The following is a 19,820-nucleotide window of genomic DNA, read 5'->3' as shown; positions in this document are numbered from 1 at the left end:
TCAGACAGGTATATTATCTGCTGTGGGAGATATGATATATGTGTGAGAGTATGTGTGGCAAACTCTCCCCAGAGGACCCAGAGGACAGAGATATATGTGTGAGAGTATGTGTGGCAAACTCTCCCCAGAGGACCTAGGGGACTCCCAGAAATACTTGGCTAACACAGTCTGTGGTTCAATATGATAACCCAAAGATGCAGCACTGAGAAGGTCTGGTAGAATTCAGGGAGCCACCAGGGTCACTCAAAGTAGTGATGGGAGTAATTTGCAATGCCAAGGGTAGAACCAGAGTCTTATAAACACAAAGCATGTGTTAACTACTGAATTATCACCTCCTCCTCAGTTTCCAGCCAGCACCTTAACACCCTTTAACTGTGCTCCCTCTTGCCATGCACCTAACACCATTCTGCCTTCACATTGTAGCTAAAGAATAAATGGTTTTAGAATAAAAGCCATTTGGGCTCCTTTGGGGATGCTGTCAGCTTCTGCAATCTTGTGGTTATCAGTTTTCACCTGTCACTTAAAAACTCACTCTGCTCTGGAGTCGGAGCAGTGGCGCAAGTGGTAGGGCTTGCACGCCTTGCATGCGGATGACCCAGGATGGACCTCGGTTGGATCTCCCAGCGTCCCATATGGTCCCCCGAGCCAGGAGCAGTTTCTAAGCACATAGCCAAGAGTAACCCCTGAGCATCATTGGGTGTGGCTCAAAACAAAAAAAAGAAGAAAATAATAATTCACTCTGCTCTTTAGGCAGAGCTGGATGTTTGAGTTACAGAAGAAGAAAAGTGCTTTTAAGTGTCGCAATAAGATAAGGACTTCTTTCATTGAATTCATGTTTCTACACTGAAAATAATTCAGAAAATCAAAAGATCCTTAACATCTCATACAATTTTTTTTATATTCATTGTAGATGTAAAGAAAGCAAAAGACCTCCCGTGACATGTTAGGATACATTTCCTGGCAATTTAATAATTAAGGGAATAAGACAATTTGCATTTTAAATAATTAGATTTCCTTGTAATATACAAACTTACCCAGCTAAAATTCATAATTCTGTCTCCTCCCATGTTCCGTTAGGCCAGTGTCTGTGTGCCTTAGTCCTTCTGTTGCTGTGCCCCATAGTAGATTTATTTTAGGCACATAATCATATCTTGAGCTCATATTAAAGAACCAGGACTTTTATTTAGAAGTGATGAATGATAGCTGGAAAACCTTGATAGTGAGTTCATACCAGTAAACATTAAAGTCCTTGGAAAAGTTCTGTTTCTCTGGCATTCTGTATGTGAAGTCCCCCGTGAATTGACTTTTGCTTCCCTTGTGTGTCCCTGGACATTGATTTGGTCTTTGCATGCTCTAGGAGAGTAGTGAAGGGTATGATTGTGCTATGTCAATCAAGTTGTAGTCCTTCATTTAATTAATGAAACCAAAGGGGCCAGAATGATAGTACAGTGGTTAAGTACTTGCCTTACAGTCCATTTACAACTGTTCAACAGGAAATCAAATACTTAACTAAAGAGGTGGAAAACTCAAATAAATAAAACTACAAAACAATACTTTAAGAAATAAAAGAAGACACCTGAAAGGGAAGCACATGCCCTGCTCGTGGATTGGAAGAATTAATATTATTAAAATGGCAATACTCCCCAAAGCATTGTATGGATTCAGCATAAGAATATCCATGACATTTTTTCAAAGAAATTGATCAAAAAATACTTTTGAAATGTTTCTGGTACAATGACACCTCCATTATATATATCTAAAGCAGTTCTTAGAGAAAAGAGATCACTTTCCCCTTCAGTTGTACTACAAAGCAGTAGTATAATGGTACTGGTGAACCAGACCAATAGTACAGTATTTATAAACTATAAAACTAGTACAGTGTTTATAAAACTATGAAACATATAAAAATAGTACAGGGCACTTGCTTTGCATGTATCTGACCCAGGTTTGATCCCCAGCATCCCATATGGTCCCCAAGCACCTCCAATAGTACTTCCTGAATGTAGTACCAGGAGTATCCCCTGAGCACTGTCCAGTATGGCCCAAAGCCAAAACAAACAAATAAAAATGGTACTGTTAATAGAATAAAAAAAGACTCTCAGATCATGGACTAGGATTTAATATCCTGATAAAGACCTCAAGTATAAGATCAGTAAATCTTCAATAAAGGAGTAAAAAAAATGAAGTGGAACACGGAAAGCCCATACAGCAAATGGTATTGGGAAAACTTGTTTTGCATATTAGTAACATGCAAAAATTAAGTACTCAGAAAATTACAGTACTTAAATCTCTTCCTAATATCATGCACAAAGTCAAGTCAGAATGGATTAAAGTCCTTGATATCATACATGAATTCATTAGGTATGTAGAAGAAAACATAGGAAGAATACTTCATGACATTGAAGATATCTGACCAAGCAAGAGGAAATAAAGATAAAAAATGGGATTGCATAAAATTAAGAAGCTTCTGCACCTCAAAGGAATTAGTAATCAGGATAGCCCACAAAATGGGAGAAATTATTTACTCAATGTTCATCTGATATGGGGTTAATATCAAAGATTTATAAGGCACTGATAGAAGTTTATAAGAAAAAACATACAACTCCATCTAAAAGGGGATGAGATGCAGAGAAACTTTCTTAAAGAAGACAGATGAAAAAATACTTTGCAATACTAATCATCAGAGAGATACAAATCAAAACAACAATGAAATATCTCACACCACAGAGACTGGAACACATCAAAAAAGAACAGCCAACGTTGGCATAGATGTGGGGAGAAAGAGACTCTCATTCACTGCTCATGGGAATGTGTAGGCTGGTTCAACTCTTTTGGAAATCAATATGAAATTTCTCAAAAAGAAAAAATAAAGCAACCTAGAAATTGAGTTGCCATTGTAATCAGGAATACTGCTTCTTGGAATATACTTCAAGAGTTCAAAACTAAAATGGAGTAAAAGCATTTGCACCCCTATATTCCTTGCAGTACTATCAACAATAACCAAAATCTGGAAATAACCCAGATGTTTGGATTAGGAAACTGTGGGACATATACACAGTGGAATATTACTTGACCAAATGAAAAGATAAAGTCATGCAATTTGATGCAACTTGGAAGTACCAGGAGAGTATTATTCCGAGTGAAGTTAGTCACAGGAAGAGAGACCCACAGAATGGTCTTGTTCATGTGTGGGATATAAAGAAACATAATGGTAGAATAAAAATTACCCAAAAACAATGGAATTAAAAACATAAGAATTGGTATTCAATAGGAAATATGACACTTGAGGCTGGGGGATAGAAAAAAGAAGGGGTAGCATCTATGATGGAGGGAAGGGTTGAACTTGAAAGTGGAGGTGGGGATGAAAGATAGTGAAAGTGTTTTGTATGCAGTTCTATCTGCAACAGTATTGTAAGCCACAATGCCAAAATCATTTTAAAAAAATTGCCTTTCATCAGAGCAGACTGGTGGGTAGGAGGCAAATGAAATCGGGAAGCTTTGGTAGAGAGAAGTAGACAGAGATGAAGGGCTTGGTGCTGAAACTCGGTATGCCTGAAACCTAATCATGAATAACTTTGTAATTTCATGGTGACTAAATTAGAGAGAAATGGCAACCACAAGCAAATAATCCAAGTGTTTGAAATATAATACTTTAAAAATGCGATCGGAATTTGAATTGAAACTTAGTATAGCCTGTTATAGTGGTGACTCATAAAACTTTAGTCATAAAAAATTAAATAAAAGAACTTTATTGATAATACTGTACTTTCATTAGACTACAGTTAATTTTTGAGACACTGATATATAAAATTGCTCATAATAGAGTTGCTTCAGGCATGCAATGTTCCAGCACCAATCCTATTACCAGTGTCCCCTTCCCTCTACCAATATCCCCAGATTCCCTATTACCCCTACTTGCCCCCATTGGCAAACAATTAACAAAAATATTTCATATTAATTGGTCCAGTAAAACTTCAAGGAATAGCAGACTGAAATATGAATTATCAGAAAATAAACCAATACAAGTTTGTGATGATTAATTGCTATATGTTCTCAATCTTTCTTAATCTAGTAGGAGAAAACATTATACTCCATTAGTGAGTGCCATCCTCAATGCCATTTGTTGGGAAGATTGTCCTGTTATTTAAATAAGCTCTTTTAGTGCTTCTTGCAAAACTGATTCCATAGCTATGAATCCCCCAAGCTATTTCCTGTCCATGCAGCTCTGTACAGTTTCTCTAAATCTGAATGATAATCAAACTGGATAGAATGTTTTTGGTGTTTATTTTATTTTGTTTTTTTTGTTTATCTTGTTTATTTTGTTGTTTTTGTTCTATATTCTTTCATTCTTTTCTTACTTGTAGAATCTCATTTGACAGATTTATTCAACATTCTGTGGGCTTTCCCTTGTATGGAAATTCCTTTTTCGACCTTGCTGCTTTTAGTATTCTGTCTCTCTCTTTGACTTTTGTCATCTTGAGTATAATGTCTTGGAGTTTTCCTAATTAGATCTATTTTCACTGGAACCCTCTAGATCTTGATGCCTGTAACCCTCAAATCTGGAAAGTTCTTACCAATGATTTGTTTGAACTATTGTTTCCTCTTGAACTATAGTACTCTGATAGACTGTTCATAGATTCAGACTATTTTCCAACCTAGTCATTTTTCCTAGTCATTTCTACCTTCTCATATTGAAACTCTTAAATCTTAGAGCTTCTATTGGCTTACCGTATTCTTCATTTCTGATTGTGGCACTATTTTCATTTTGACACTCATACTTTCTTGTGCTTTATAGACTACCTTTTCTTTAAACGATCATTTGCTTTAAACTCATTGAAGATCCGCATTCCAGTGTCACTAAAGATGTTGTCTGAGAATTTACTGTCTTCGATGATAACATTAATTCTTACTGAGCTTGTTGGGAATCTACATGTTTTCCTCGTGAGTTTCATATTCTTGCTGTTGGGGGTGAATCTTTGTAGTTGTATCCCTTGGAAGATGCTGAGGGGTTAACTATAAATTGTTCTCTGTCTTCTCTGTTTATCTGGGATGGTGGAGCACCCAGCAGAAAGTTAGGAAGAAACTGTGGTGTGGCCACTTTATTATGGGACATGTCAGGTGTGGGACCCACCAGTAGGGAAGGACTCTACCTTTTGGTCATTAAAAGGCCTAGTGATGGCCACTGGAGGCAAGCCTTACCAGGAATGGTGGAACAGCAAGCAGAAGGTCAGGCTATACATACTAAAAGTTTGTGTGTTCATAGTCTTTGAATGAATGGCTAGGACTGGTATTGCTGAGTCTTGGAGGACCATATAGTATACCAGGATCAAACGTGGGTTGGCCTTGTGCAAGGCAAATGCCCTATTCACTGTGCTATTGCTCCAGCCCCAAGATGTAGTCCTACATATTTTTGCTTATCTTTCCCTTGCCCTTGAATTCAGTCAAGTTCTCAAGATAACACAAAGGTCAATATTGTGAACTTGTTTTTTGTCTTTTCTGTTTTTCTTCTTTTTTCATTTCAGGTCTAAATCCAAGCTTTTAATCAATTGGAATTAATGTTTATGTCTGAGATATGAAATAATGTTTCTAGTTTTTTTTCCCAAGCTTTCCGAACACCATTTGTTGAAGTGACATCCTTTCTCCATTGTACACTAGTTGGCTTCTCTGTCATAAATTAAATCCACAGATTTATTTTTGCCTTCAAGGAATGATTAAATTGGCAGCTTAATACGTTTGTCTTTCATGTATCAGCTTTTGTTTACTGTTTCAAGACACATGGGAGTGAGTTTGCTATCAGTCACTTTGAGGAATTCTTCAAAATGACATCGTAGGGGTCCAAGCAGTAGTATAGCAGGTAAGGTTCCTGCCTTGCATGTGGCCAACCCAGGTGCAATCTCTGGCATCCCATATGGTCTCTTGAGCACTACCATGAGTAATTCTTGAGTGCAAAGCCAGAAGTAATCCCTGAGCACTGCCCAGTGTGGCATGCCCTACCCCCCAAATGATGTTATATGTGATTTCTACTAGAAAGGTTTATTCCTACCTTGTTAAGAGCTTTTGTACATTTTCAACAGTTAATTAATGTTTGATTAAAAAACACCAAAATAATGTTGTATAAAAGAAAGGTTGAATGCCCAACTGGGCAGGAATACAAATGTGCACAGGAAATGCAAAAATTACAGACTGCTTATTTATAATAGCAAAGAACTTGATAGCACCCAGTGTAGCTGGAGAAGCTGTTAAAAAGCAAATAAGCACTTTATATGCTGACATATCTATATCACATGACAGAAAAATGTCCAAAGAATAAGCTATTTTCTGGGCCACAATGGGAGGTTTATGACATTTGTACATGGCTAATAATAACTGTGTAGGGAGAAGGTAGAAGAAATCTGGAACAAAGCAAAACTTATTGAACCCTCGATATGGAGTTGTGTAAGGTTTTGACATATCACAAAATTAAAATATAAATAACCCTACTTATACTTTTTAGTTATGAAATAAAATATTCATTAAATAACTTAGAACACAATTTTTGATACATTCTCAGTAATATACACTAAAGAATCTCTTTACCCTCTTCCTACCACCCTACCTCCTATGTCTGGCCGTTGCCAAGAGAATTTAGATTAGATTCATAAAAGCCTCCATATTGTCTATAGTTAATCCCATGACAATATACTCCAAGGACGGAGAAACCCCATATTGCAGGGTCCTAAAGCCCCCCGGAGGGGCCCGGCCAGCGGGGAAACGGCTGGGAGGCTCTTGGACTTCCACACTTTTATTTGGCTGGGTTAAAAGAACAACCACACCTGTAAAAAATCTGAGAGAGGTTAGTAAATGAAGACCTCAGGCGAAATATCCGATCAGAGGTAAAAATTTATTGGTCCAGCATCTCTTATATAGAGGAGGAGAAATGGGCAGGAAAAAAGACATGTCAATCATACTTTTTGGCGCGAAGGTTATAGAACAAAGGCAGTAAAATATTCAGAAGGGAGGGTGACCTTATGTCTCCAAAGTGGGATCTGCAGCCCGCTTATCTGGAGCTAACATCAGTCTGTGAAGGGGCAGGTTTTTGAAGGTAGCTATTAACTCCGGAAAGAAGCTAAAGGGAGTGGTCTAGATCTGGAACTGGTATTGGGGTGTTTTACTTTTCTCTTTGGCTTCAAAGAAAAATCTCCTTCAGCTGTGAAATACCTTTCCTGTTAGCTCAAAAGCTTACAGCAAAGTCTGCAGGTGGGCAGCCTTAGGTAAAAAACTGCATAAAAGACAGAAGACAGAAAAATTGATCCTCTGACAGGACACTGTCTCCAACACCATATCTCTTAGGCCAAGTGAATTCCTTTTCGAATGACCTCAATTTTTACTGTGCCAGGGCAGGAGGGAAAAAACAAAAACAAAAAGCACAAAACATTGTTTATTTTTTATATATTATTTTTTATCTTCATTTATTATTGTTATTATTTTTATTTACCTATCTATTTTTGGTCGATTTCTTTGTTTGGGTGTGGTTATTGAAGTTGTTGTCCCCAGTTATACTTATTTTTTTCTCTTCTTTTCTTTTCTTTCTTTATGTGCTATGCCATGTTTCTTATCTCAAGACCTTGGCGTTTTTGTTTGTTTGTTTGTTTGTTTGTTTTTGTGGTGCTTATCATTATTGTTGGAGTCCTCACTGGATATTTGACACTTCTTTTTGTACTGGTGGAGTCTTTCACCTTCTTTTTCTCCTTCGTCTCTCAAATCGATGATGAGAGCCTCTAGAAGGATTCCGCCCATTTTCGGCGTATTAGACTTTTACCCCAGTTTATTACTTTTCTCTTCTTCAAACAAAACCACGTAACTTGAACTAGCTAGTCCTGCCTCCCAGTTAGAGGGGGAAATAAGGGAGGCACCAAGACCAAACAGGTTCTAAGTAGTAGGCTAGGTACAGAGGGGACCACATATTCCAGCAGCCCTGGGGGTGAGGAAAGAGGATATGGGAGGTAGGACAAAAACGGAGGTGTAGGGAGGACAAATTGGTGATGGGAATCTCCCCTGATTTTATGTAAATATGTACCTAAAATATTATTGTCAACAATATGTAAGCAGCCACTAGGATCAAAATAAAAATTATATTTAAAAAAAGCCTCCATATTAGTAGTTATGTGGATGTGATGAAAAATTAAGCTTTTCAAGGGCTAGGGAGAGGGTAGAGGGAAGGTAGAAGAAATCTGGAACAAAGCAAAACTTTGTTGCATGCACAATATCCCTAGTGCAGTCCCCAGTACTACCTACATTCCACATCACCTCTCTATGACCAGCAGTGTCCCCTGATTACTGCCTCCTCCAAGACCCCTTATAAAACTAATAAGATGTTCTAAGATAATGTAAGCATATGTTCTTTAATTGTGTAAAGACTCCATAAACTTAAATTTTAATTAGAGGCATGAAAAATCTGTGTGTATCCTAGACCTGTCCAGAGAGAGCAGATAGAAAATAAAGAGATGTCAATTAACAGTGACCACTTCTAGCCTCTTTGGTCTTTACATATCATTCCCCACTAAAAGAATCCAGAAGTCTTTGGATCCAGGGTCCAAAGTTTGGGAAAACATACATGGGAAATCTTAGAGTGTCTCTTTTTAGAAAATAAGGGTTGTGGGGGGATAAAATTTAACTTAGAACATGTGAAGAAATTCCATTGCCCAGAGAGTGAGCAATGGAATATGCAGAAGCTTCATTAATGGTCAAAATAATAATCAGTAAAAAGCCTGTCTTTTTTGTTTAAGAACTATTTAGTTTTATTATGTAACATACACCTATAGCTATCTGAACTAAATATTTAACATGATAATGAATAATCATCTAAGTTCTCCAGTTTGCCACTTTTAATACAATTCATTTAATTTTAATAGATTCAACTTTCATTTAACTAACACATACTCAGACAATAATTACTATATTTCCCCCACTTCCTTTTCATATTAATGTCTACATTTTATGTTCAGATATCTGATGTAGCATGCTATTACATTATTTTTTGATATTATTATAACTGGTGCTACTTTCCTACAGGGAGACTGGGGCATGAGGAACCCCCTAGGGAGTATTTTCAGGGGCAGTAGGGATGATTCACTTGATTTTGAAATTGATGATACTGTTATAACATAAATGCAGCATTAGAGTTCACCATCTTTTGCTACATCTTCTCTTGCTGTTCCAAATTCTGAAGCCCTCGCTGGGTTCCATTCCACTACTTTTTTCTTGCCCCACAGCCTTCAGTCTCTGGACCTTCTGACCCTCAAAAACCTCATCTTTAAAAAACCCAGCCCTTGCCTTATTGATTCTGTGAATTTCCAATATCTGAGCACTCCCCAGATAAGGGACTATTCATCACCAAAAACTGGGTGGGTCATAATAGTCTGTGTATTCTTTTGTCTTTCAGCCATGGAATTCCATGAACACTTGCACAGCATCGGTACCAAAGAAGGGTTAAAGGAACGAAAACTACAGAAAGCAGTGGAGAGCTTCACCTGGAATATCACCATCTTAAAGGTACAGATCACAGTTGTTTCTTCTGTCTGTCTGTCTGTTTAGTTTTTGGGTCATACCCTGTGGTACTCAGGGTCTATTCCAGTTTTGGTATTTAAGAGATCATGTGATGTTGAAGACTGAACCCAGGCTTTCTTGCATGCAGCCCAGTGAACAATTTCTACAACCCATGGAGCAGAATTGCTTCTGTCATTGATTTTCTTTCATGTTACATTCTTTACCTTGTACATTTTCTGGCAGTGTCCTGGTCCCATCAAGTCATTGAAACTTCTGGTCCCAGGGAGTCTTTGAAACCTAGGAGCTTGAAGTTGAAGGAGCCATTGCCTTGAAGCTTTGCTTCCAAAGGAAAAGGACCTTGCATTTCAGAACATTGTAAGGTTCATAAATAGATAGATGTGAACTATAAAATATTGATTACAGAGCAATGGATGGGATTTTAAAGCTGTTATTCAAATGTGCACACTAAACATAAAACAACAGCCTTAATATTGATATGATCCCATGCGGCATTTCCAGACATGTAAAAGAAGCACCATATGGAACTTTCATGGGAGAAGCTGTCTCTCTCTTCTTGACATCTCCAAGAAGCATAACCATTCCAATAATGGTCTTGGACTGTGAATGCTGTAGTGGATGAAAGGACACAAAATCCTGTCTACAACAATGACCATTAGTCCTTTGTTGAAATAATTATGACATGATTTTTTAAATACATATCTTGCAATTATGAGTTTTGTCTCTGTAGTTGTACTTCAGATCTGAGAAGGTTATATGTAAAATCACTCTTTGGTATTCACCCTTCGAACTTTATGCTTCATTGAATTCAAAACTGGCAGACATTATCATAGCTGCCTCTCTGAATTCCCTTATTCCCTGCAAGCTAAAAGATCCATCCCTGTGGCTGACTACTTTTGATTCAGTAATATGTCTGTATATATATTAGGTATATTTATTTCAGATATATATGTGAAAACAGCAGTCAACTTGTATTTTATTGTGGCAAAGCCTTAATCATTTTTGTTCTTCTTGACTTCAGTCAGACACTTCCCTACTTACCCATGTACATTTTTTTCTCCCTAATTTTAGTTAATCAGCTTTTGGTCATTTGCAGATAGAAGATTTACAGTGAAAAGGAATTTGGCTTTATAGCTACTGACTTCCTCCTAAAGCTGAGGTGAAAGTTGCACTAGAATTTAGTTGCTACAGACATCAGGGACACATGTTCATTTTGCTTTTATTTAATTGTAGACAAAATACAGACTTGTCAGCTTGACCTGCTTCATGACTTGTGGTCCTGTAACCTGGACATCTTCTAGGACATGATTAGGCATGTAGATTCCTAGGCCTGTTGGCTTTGCATCTCAGCAGATCTGGATTTATGCACGTAGAAGATGGAGAATCTCTGGGCTAAGCACCAAAAGTAGGAGCCTGGTGTCCATACTTCCATGGAGTATGGCTAACATATAGTACCAGATTTTAGAAATAAGTGATGGGATCACATAGTTATATGGTAGAAAGGTAAAAAAAAATATTGGGGGGGGGATGCATGGCAAAGTGCACAAGGCTTACTTTTGGCTCTCGACTCAGGGCACTCTTGGTAAGGCTTTGTGGACCATAATGGGTACTAGAGAGTGAATCCATGTTGGCCGCATACAAGACAAGTGTCATCCATACCAACTACACTTTCTCTTCAGCCAAAAATCTTTTTTTTAATTAAGAATAAGTCCAAGATAGAGAATGGACATACCTCCATATTTTCATATGGAAAAGCATTTCGCAAAACAGGGTAAAATGGGAACTGGAATGATGATAGCCTTGCACGTGACCAACTCAGGACAGACCCGGGTTTGATCCCTGGCATCCCATATGGTCCCCCCGAGCCTGCCTGGAGCTCTGAGCACAGAGCCAGGAGTAACTCTTGAGCGCTGCCAGATGTGTCCCCCCCAAAAAAAATAATGAACAATAACAACAACAGCAACAACAACAACAACAAAAAAAAAACAAAACAGGCAAATGAGTCTTCTGAAAACATTTGTAGAATGATATCTGCACTAATCAGGTCCCAGTGTGGTAAAACCCAAGCATTGGAATGGGAAATAGAGATCTATATGTCACTTTTGTGTTTCAGAAGTTTATTTCTGGGGGAGCCTCACAAGATGGGGGCTTTGAGCCGCACCTGGGGATGCTTAGGGAAGCAGATATGGAGTCATGGATTGAATAGGGGTCAACCACATGCAAAGCAAGCACCTTACCCTACTAAAGCTCCTGGAGTCCTATACACAAATTTGGATCTGAGGGGAATATGTAGATTATGTTTCTGGCAGAAGGAAAGTTGCAGAGAGCTTGAAGGGATTAAAGTCCAGAGGTAGGTTTGCTTGTTAACTTTGCTTTGTGTGGAGTTTCAGATGACACTGGATGGACCACAGGAAGATATTTCTTGAATAGAAATTACCTGGGGAGCTTAGAAATCCACTCTCTGCTGCCACTGCATTCTGGGTCTGAGTCACTGGATTTGATATTCAAATTTACAAGTGGTCCACTGCAGTCCCCTTGTTTAAGAAGATTCAGAAGCCCTGAATCTTTTATGTCAGGGATATTGGGGACATTTAAGCCAAATATAACAGTAACCAGATTTCTGACAGGCTCAGCTCCTGGTGGTCCTCAGGAAACTATATGTGGGGCTGGGGATCCAAGCTTGAGTGAGTGCTATGCAAGATCAAGTGCCTCAACTCCTCTGGCACCTTTTCTTATACTTCACCTCATTCTTTTGATCAAGAAAGAAGGCAGTGGGATAAATTTTCCCAGTCCATAGAACGCATTTGAATGAGAAAACTAGAAATGATTTCTCACCCAAGAGAGTAAGAAATTTCTTTCACAGAAGAACACCTATGCAGTGTCTCTGCTTCCTGTTTACTTGCATTTTGATCATTGTGAGAAAAGCACAGAAATACCCACCACTCCACAGTGGTCCACTGTTACATCTCCCTGTATTGACTTCTAGTCAATTTTTTAAAATAAAAATTATTTGTCTTGGGACCAGAGTGTATATAGCACATGTGGCTGTGGCATGTGGCTGACATGGATTTGATCCCCAGCACCCCATATGGTCCCCAGAGCCTGCAAGGAGTAATTTCTGAGCACTACAAAGTGTGGCCCAAAAACCAGCCAAACAACAAAAAATTCATTTGTTCTTGTAAATGTATTTTCATTATAAAGAAGTGATTTAAAAAAAAGATGGAAGTTTTTGAATGTCTGGAAAATAACTATTATTAATGATAGAAGACCTTCCTTCATAAGTCTTTTCCTCTGCATATAGATGGAAATAATTTAGCAATGATTTTTTTTTCCTCTCTGGAATATAAACTAGTGGTACACTGCACAAACACTGGTATCTCGGATATTATGAGTTTATGTAGACCTGTATGTAGATAGAAGTACTATATTGTTCTTTTTTTTAGCCATTTTTAAATAAATAAACAAATACTGGGGGCCTATAGTCCAGTAGTAGGGTGTTTGCCTTGCACGCTGCCGACCCAGGGCACACCTGGGTTCTATTCCCGGCATCCCACATAGTCCTTTGAGCCTGCCAGGAACGATTTCTGAGTGCAGAGCCAGGAGTAACCCCTGAGCTCTTCTGTGTGTGGGCCAAAAATCAAAAGAAAAAAAAAACACTAGACTTTACATTAATTTCAGAGAAGAAAAGTAATCCCTCAAGAAACTGAAGTAATGACTAAACACGTTCTACTATTGAGAGGTGGCGATGACCCAGGTTATCACCCTGCTGTCCCTGAGGTTCAGAAAAGAGATTGTAGAGTGAATCAACAGCACTGATCCTCCTTCTAGCTCTCCTTCCCATCGATTATAGGGGAGGTGGACTCAACTGGGTACTCATTTTGGGGTGCCAATGCCCTTGTCTCCCCCAGTGAATTGAAAAGTTGCAGGGTTTCCAACCCAGGACTTAGGACCCCAGTGACTACTCACCCTACTTCAGCCCCAGTGTACCACAAAACTGGGGGATCATCTGCAGACCCAGCCCCACCTGGCTTCTCTCCCCTTCAACTTCCCTCTGCCCCACCAGTCCCCCCTCCCTCAGAAGTAGAACCTGTGACCTTCTCCTTAGCCTGGTGGCAGCAGACATTCTGCAGGAAGAGCAGGCCCAAGCAAAGCACACACAGCCAGAGGCAACTCAGGTTGAAAAACCACAATAAGGACAACTTGTGCTAAAGCACCAACTGCTTCAAAACAAAAGGAACATCTCTAATTGCTAAGTTGTGGAAGTAACATCAAAGCAGATAAAAATTGGCCCACATAAACAGGCATTGAGCAGCGCCAGGCATCCCAGCAAAGCGTGTTATCATGCACCATGAAAAATCCCATCAGCGTGAGATCATACACTGAAAGTATGGAAGAGTGGGATAGAAGGTTGAGATCTGATAGCGAATTCGCAATAGCTATGATTAAGAAACCGTGAATTATGAGAAAATACGGAGACGTTTAGTGAAATCAGGAATAAAGAAAACAAAAGAGTGCTTTATCACAAAGAGTCTAACCCCCAAAGAAGCCAAACAATAATTGTAGAGCTGAATGAGAATGAGGTGAGGAATATAACAGCACTGGAAATAATGCAGATAGTATAGAAGAGAAGGGATAGAAATTCAGGAATGGTTCAGGTAGATGGGAGAGGAGAAAAGACTAAAAAGTTGGGGTTTCATTTTTGTTATTTTAGTTAATTTTTTTTTATTAGTTCACCATGAGATAGTTAAAATGTTGTTGATCATTGTTTCACTCCTGCAGTTTTCAACAGCCATCCCATCACCAGTGTTTATTTCCCACCATCAATTCCCCCCAGTTTCTTTCCATTTCCTTCTTCTCCCCCACACCCTACCACATGTTTTCTTTAAGGCACCATGGCTGCAATATTGTTAGTGAAAAGGTAACATGCATAACTTTACTTCCTTTTAGCACCCAGTTCTCATCCAGAATGCTCATTTCCAATCTATCATTGTCATAGTAGTCTTTCCTCTATCCTAATTGCATCCCCCATCATTTTTATTATCTTTGGGTATTATTCTCATACTATTTTTAAAATGTTGTTTTTTAGCAAAAAAAAAAATCTTTATAAAACACAATTGCATCTCCGTGAGGAAAGGCAACATTAGGAGATAACAGCTAAAAACATCCCATACCGTAGGTCCATGTTTTTGTTTGGGGCCACACCTGGCAGTGTCTGGGACTCACAAGCTATGTATTTAATAAGTGCACAGTCTTGGAAGAATTGCTATCTAAGCCCTATATCTACCATGTTTTTATAGAGTTTTTTTTTCAAGATTATTTCTGAGTTTAAGGAGACTAAATATTTTGATCCAAGATGGTTATAAAAATTTCAAGATGAAATCAACTAGAATAAGTAATGAAATTCATATTGGAATGTGTTGAATAGAGTTTTGAGTTTCTCAACTGCAAACAGTGCAAAACCAGATCCATGAAAACCTTTAAAATCAGACACCCTGGTTCAGTGTGTTGTAGCAGTGTTTTAACAGCTGTAATTTTCTTATAAAGTCTTTGGTTTTAGCATTAAAGTAATGCTGCTGTGTTAAAATGATATGGTGCTGGGTGAATTTGATTTTTGGTGAGGGGGTACTCCGCAGCACTCAGTTCTTATTTCTGACTCTGTGCTCTATCTCTATACTCTTATCTCTCCTGGTGGTATTTGGGGGGGAATGAGGTATCAAGGGATGAAACCAGGATTGGGACAGGAAAGTTCCCTACAGGCTATACTGTGTCTCTTTTTCTAAACCTACTACTTTCAACATTGTAGGACTAATGTCCTAGCTAGTGCATCATGAGCCCCCCAAAAAGGAAATAAAAATATTTATTGTGGAAAAAAGAGAATGTTGTATTGACAGATGACATCTCTTCCTATGTAGGAATTATAGTGGTGTGTTGTGAGGGGATTCCAGAACTGGGGAGAAGGTAATAATTCTGGGGGTAATAACATATGCCTTTGCCTCACCTCTAAGAAGCTGATTTTTATCCCTGAGAGAGCATGTCCTCATCAAGCAACCAGAGATCAATAGAACAGAGAGAAAAGCAGAAATAGAACAACAATATAATTATTAACAAAGCAGCTAAGGCAACACAGCAGAGCAAAGATAGTTTTTTAAAAGCAAATAGAGATTAAATGATTACATTATTTTTATTATACATATGAAGTATTCAATCTAGGCATAAACCTTTCACGCTTAATAAAAATTAAGACAGGGAGGGGCCAGAGAGATAGCACAGCAGTAAGGCTTTGCCTTGCATACGGCCGACCCAGGACAGATCTGGGTTTGGTTTCTGGCATCCAATATGGTTCCCCAACCCTACCAGGAGCAATTCCTGAGTGTAGAACCAGGAGTAACCCCTGAACACCGCTGTGTGTGGCCCCAAAACAAAATTCAAAGTGACACAGAAAAGCCTCTATGTGGAGATTGTAGCAGTTCCTTTGTGTTTTTGTTTGTTTTTGTTTTGGGGCACACCTGGTGACGCTAAGGGGTGACTCCTGGCTATGCACTCAGAAATCGTTCCTCCCTTGGGGGACCTCGCTTGGGACACTGGGGGATGGAACCTCGGTCCATTCTAAGTCACATGCAAGACAAATGCTTGCACCACCACTCCAGCCCCACAGTTCCTTTGTTATTAAAACTTAGGTGTAACTGAAATGCCCATTGGTAAGTGAATTAATACATCAGCTCTACTACAGCCAAACAACAAATTTAGTGCTAAAAATACAGCAGTGGAGCTATGAATAAAAAAAGGCTGAATGTTAAATGCATTTTTACCAAGTTATGCGATAAATGTGAGTAAAAAAGCTATGTATTCTAATAATTCTAACTCAGTGACATCTAGCAAAGGTGAAAGATGCATAGAGAATTTTTAGAGCAATAGAACTATTGTCACTAACTAACTGTCACTGAACAGTATCCATATTTGTACAGTTATATCAACCAGAGTGAATCCTAATGCACTGTAGACTTAATGGAGATTCAGCTATAACAGATGTTCATTCTGGACAGCAACTGGAGAGAGGGGATGGCATAGCATATGGAAATGGCCTGCATAATGCTCTGCTCAGTTTTACTGTGAACCTAAAAGTGCTCTTAAAACGAGTTGAAAAATCTTTAGCATTTTGAAGCACAAGTGGGAATGTCCAGTTATCAATTAGCTATGGATGTGGTTTAGCAACTTGACACAGAAGAGAAAATAAACTCCTTCGCAAGAAATCACAGTGGTACCCCTGGTAGACAAAGGTTCTACAACTTGTAAAATCGCATCATAGGAGTTTAGTAAGAATGAATAAAAACGAAACCTCTTTCATTCAACCAAGCAGTGGAATGTCTATTTATAGTTTCTAATTAAAGGTCTTTGTACAGCAGACAAATCACCAGCCGTGAGTGGTAAACAGCAAGCCTTTTTGTGTATTCAGGCCCCATGGTGGCTTAAAATTACCTTGCAATTTGGTGTCACCAGTGGCTGAGATTTTATTATAGTCTAGTCGCCTACTGGGGCAGTCATTACCCATCGTGACTCTTGCAGCAAATCCCAATCTTTTGTTGCTCAGGGTACTTTAAGGGGTGGGGGGTACACACTGGGTGCAGTTCAGAAACAAGAACATAAAAGAAGGGATGAGATAGAAGTAGAGCAACGAAAAAGTCAACCCACAGAGGGGATTGGACACAGAAGAATAGAATAAATTGAAATCCCTAGGAATAGGGAAAAATTGGAGCAAGAAGAGAGGTAATTAGTAGAAGTAGAAAGAACTCTGTGCATGGAAGGCAAATTAAATACAGAAAGGGAAGAATGGAACAAAAAGAACAAAGTAAGGCCAGAGAGATAGTACAGTGGATAAAGTGCTTGATATGTAAGTGGCTAGTCTGGGTTTGATCCCCCAAACTGCCAGACATTGTCTCTGAGCACAGTGCCAGCAGGAATAAACCTTGAGCACCACCAGGTGTGGCCCAAAGACTGTATTTCACCTCATCCTCCAGCCTGAATAGTGGTTAGACATCTGCCAAGTTTGACAATCTCTCCACATGAGAGAAATGAACAATAAAGGTGAAGCTCAAGCTGAGAATCCTTCCCCTAGTGGGTATTCAAAACCTACTGTGGGCCTGTGGGTCCTGACTTGCTTCCAGAAAGCAGAGCTTTCAGCTTCAGAGCTGGAGAGCAGGTTGGCACCAGGCTGTGGGCTCAGCACAGAGGAGGGATGGGAGATAGGTGTGATGTCACAGTTGACATAGGAGGGAAGTCTTTTAGTAAGAGAAATACATTGCCCAGATACTGGCTCTGCAGTGCTGACATTGGCTCTGCAGAAATGAAGCAGCACAACCCTAAATGCTCATGATCAAATTCTAGCTATGTAAGAGATAATCTTTGGCTTGGCTATCGGTTTGGGATGTGATGATGGCATGCCACCAGGCCTGATCATCTCCAAGTGTGGCCCAGATGCCCCAGCATTTCTGGAAGTAGCACAGGTATCTCAGCACTTCAGGGCCTGAGCAGCCTGACAGCATTGGGCCTTTGTACTAAACCACCAGCCTGATGGATCAAGATCCACTGGTGGCAGCTGCCCTCCCCCCCCAAAGTCATTAATTTGGAAAGAGCACGCGTCTCTACACTTGCCTGTCTTTGTGTTTGCATTGTTCTGTGATTTTTTAGCCATTTAAGAAGAAAAGATTTGGTTTCATTTGGGAATTGCATCTATTGGGTCTTGGGGGACCAAATGGAGCTAGGGATGGGACCCATGTGGGCTTGACACATGGACAGCACAATGTGTCAGCCCTGTTGTGCTCTCTCTGACCCCGAGTTTTGGGGTTTTCATTGAGGCCATAGCCACCTATACTGGAGGTTAGGGAGAGGGGGTGGGATCCGCAGTAGCATTAGTGATGAATTCTACCACTTGGGCTACATCCCTAGCCCCAGGAGAATAAAAAGGCATTTTCCTCTCAAGAATGAATTTTTAAAGGAAGTATCAGGATAGGCCATATAGCTAGCAGAACACGGCATTTTAATAAGACTGACAGGGAGGGTTTAGACATAGAAAATGCATAAACAGAAGTCACATCGTATCTAATTCTGTTAAACTGCGTGCTTTGTTCCAGGGACAAGCGGATCTGTTAAAATATGCTAAGAATGAAACTCTGGAGAACCTGAAACAAATCCATTATGCTGCTGTTTCCTGTGGATTGAATAAGCCTGGCACAGAGAACACCGATGTTCAGAAGCCGCGCCGGAGCCTTGAAGTCATCCCTGAGAAAGAGAACGATGAGATTGGAGAATGAAGGAACCTTCGTGAAATCCTTATGGAGTTTATAACTCTAGGACCAATTGTAGCCACGTGGGACATTCACTTTGCACTCACTCATGAAAATAATATTGGGGATTTTAAAGCACAACTGGAATAAATAATTACAGTCTTATTAAAACTGTGAATGTATGTAGCAATCCTGTGTGTGAAGGCAAATAAACTTTAAACACAAAATTATATTCCTGGCCAAAATATGCTATATTTGTATACAAAGGCATTATTAACTTGGTTCCAGTGTGAACAGACTATTCACTCTAGTTCCATTGAGAAATGTTTTCCTAACAAATAATTTCTTAAGGTAGTGCCATTCCATGTAAAATTAGTATTTATTGGAGGAAAACCTTGTCTGTACACTTCTGTGTGAGTGCCAGAGTTCAGGGTTCTGGATGCTGGTGGGCCTCACCTACCTGCTGAACCCTAATTGCTAAGAAGACTTAAGTGGACAGAGACCAGAGACCATGGGACACCATCAAGTTTAAGAAGAATGTGCAATTGGACTGAATCGTGTGGGGTGTATATCTGATGTACAAGCAATCGAAAAGCAACATACTGTAAATGGTTTTTCATTGTATGAAACAGTGTTCACATTAAAGAGATGTTTTATGATACTTCTCCAATAGCAGTACATGCATTTCATCAAAGTTGAACTTCCCGGTCAAGAGACTACTATGGGCAGCCAATTATTATAGGTAGAGCAGCTTGGTCAAAAATAAGTCTAGGGGCTGGAGCAGTGGCGCTGTGGTAGGGCATTTGCTTTGTACGCAACTGACCTGGGACAGACCTCGGTTCAATTCTCCAGCATCCCATATGGTCCCCCAAGCCAGGAGTGGTTTCTAAGCGCATAGCCTGGAGTAACCCCTGAGTGTCACCCGGTTTGCCCCTCCCCGGAAAAAAATTTATTCTAGCAAGGCCAGAGGGATAGCAAGATAATAAGCTGCTTGCT

General features: G+C 39.4%; 1 protein-coding gene across 1 annotated transcript in view; it reads left to right on the top strand.

Annotated features, from left to right (window-relative positions):
• Positions 1-19,485, top strand: part of PLCL2 (phospholipase C like 2) — a 189,595-nt gene extending 170,110 nt beyond the window's left edge. The window contains exons 5-6 of the mRNA XM_049766129.1: positions 9,422-9,531; positions 18,672-19,485. Coding sequence (XP_049622086.1) covers positions 9,422-9,531; positions 18,672-18,851 — 290 coding nt within the window. The 3' untranslated portion in view covers positions 18,852-19,485. The remainder of the gene's footprint in view (positions 1-9,421; positions 9,532-18,671) is intronic.
• The last annotated feature ends 335 nt before the right edge of the window (positions 19,486-19,820 follow it).

This window comes from Suncus etruscus, chromosome 20, assembly GCF_024139225.1.
Source record: "Suncus etruscus isolate mSunEtr1 chromosome 20, mSunEtr1.pri.cur, whole genome shotgun sequence".
In the NCBI taxonomy this organism is placed as follows: domain Eukaryota; kingdom Metazoa; phylum Chordata; class Mammalia; order Eulipotyphla; family Soricidae; genus Suncus; species Suncus etruscus.
This window is presented reverse-complemented; position numbering and strand designations above follow the sequence as displayed.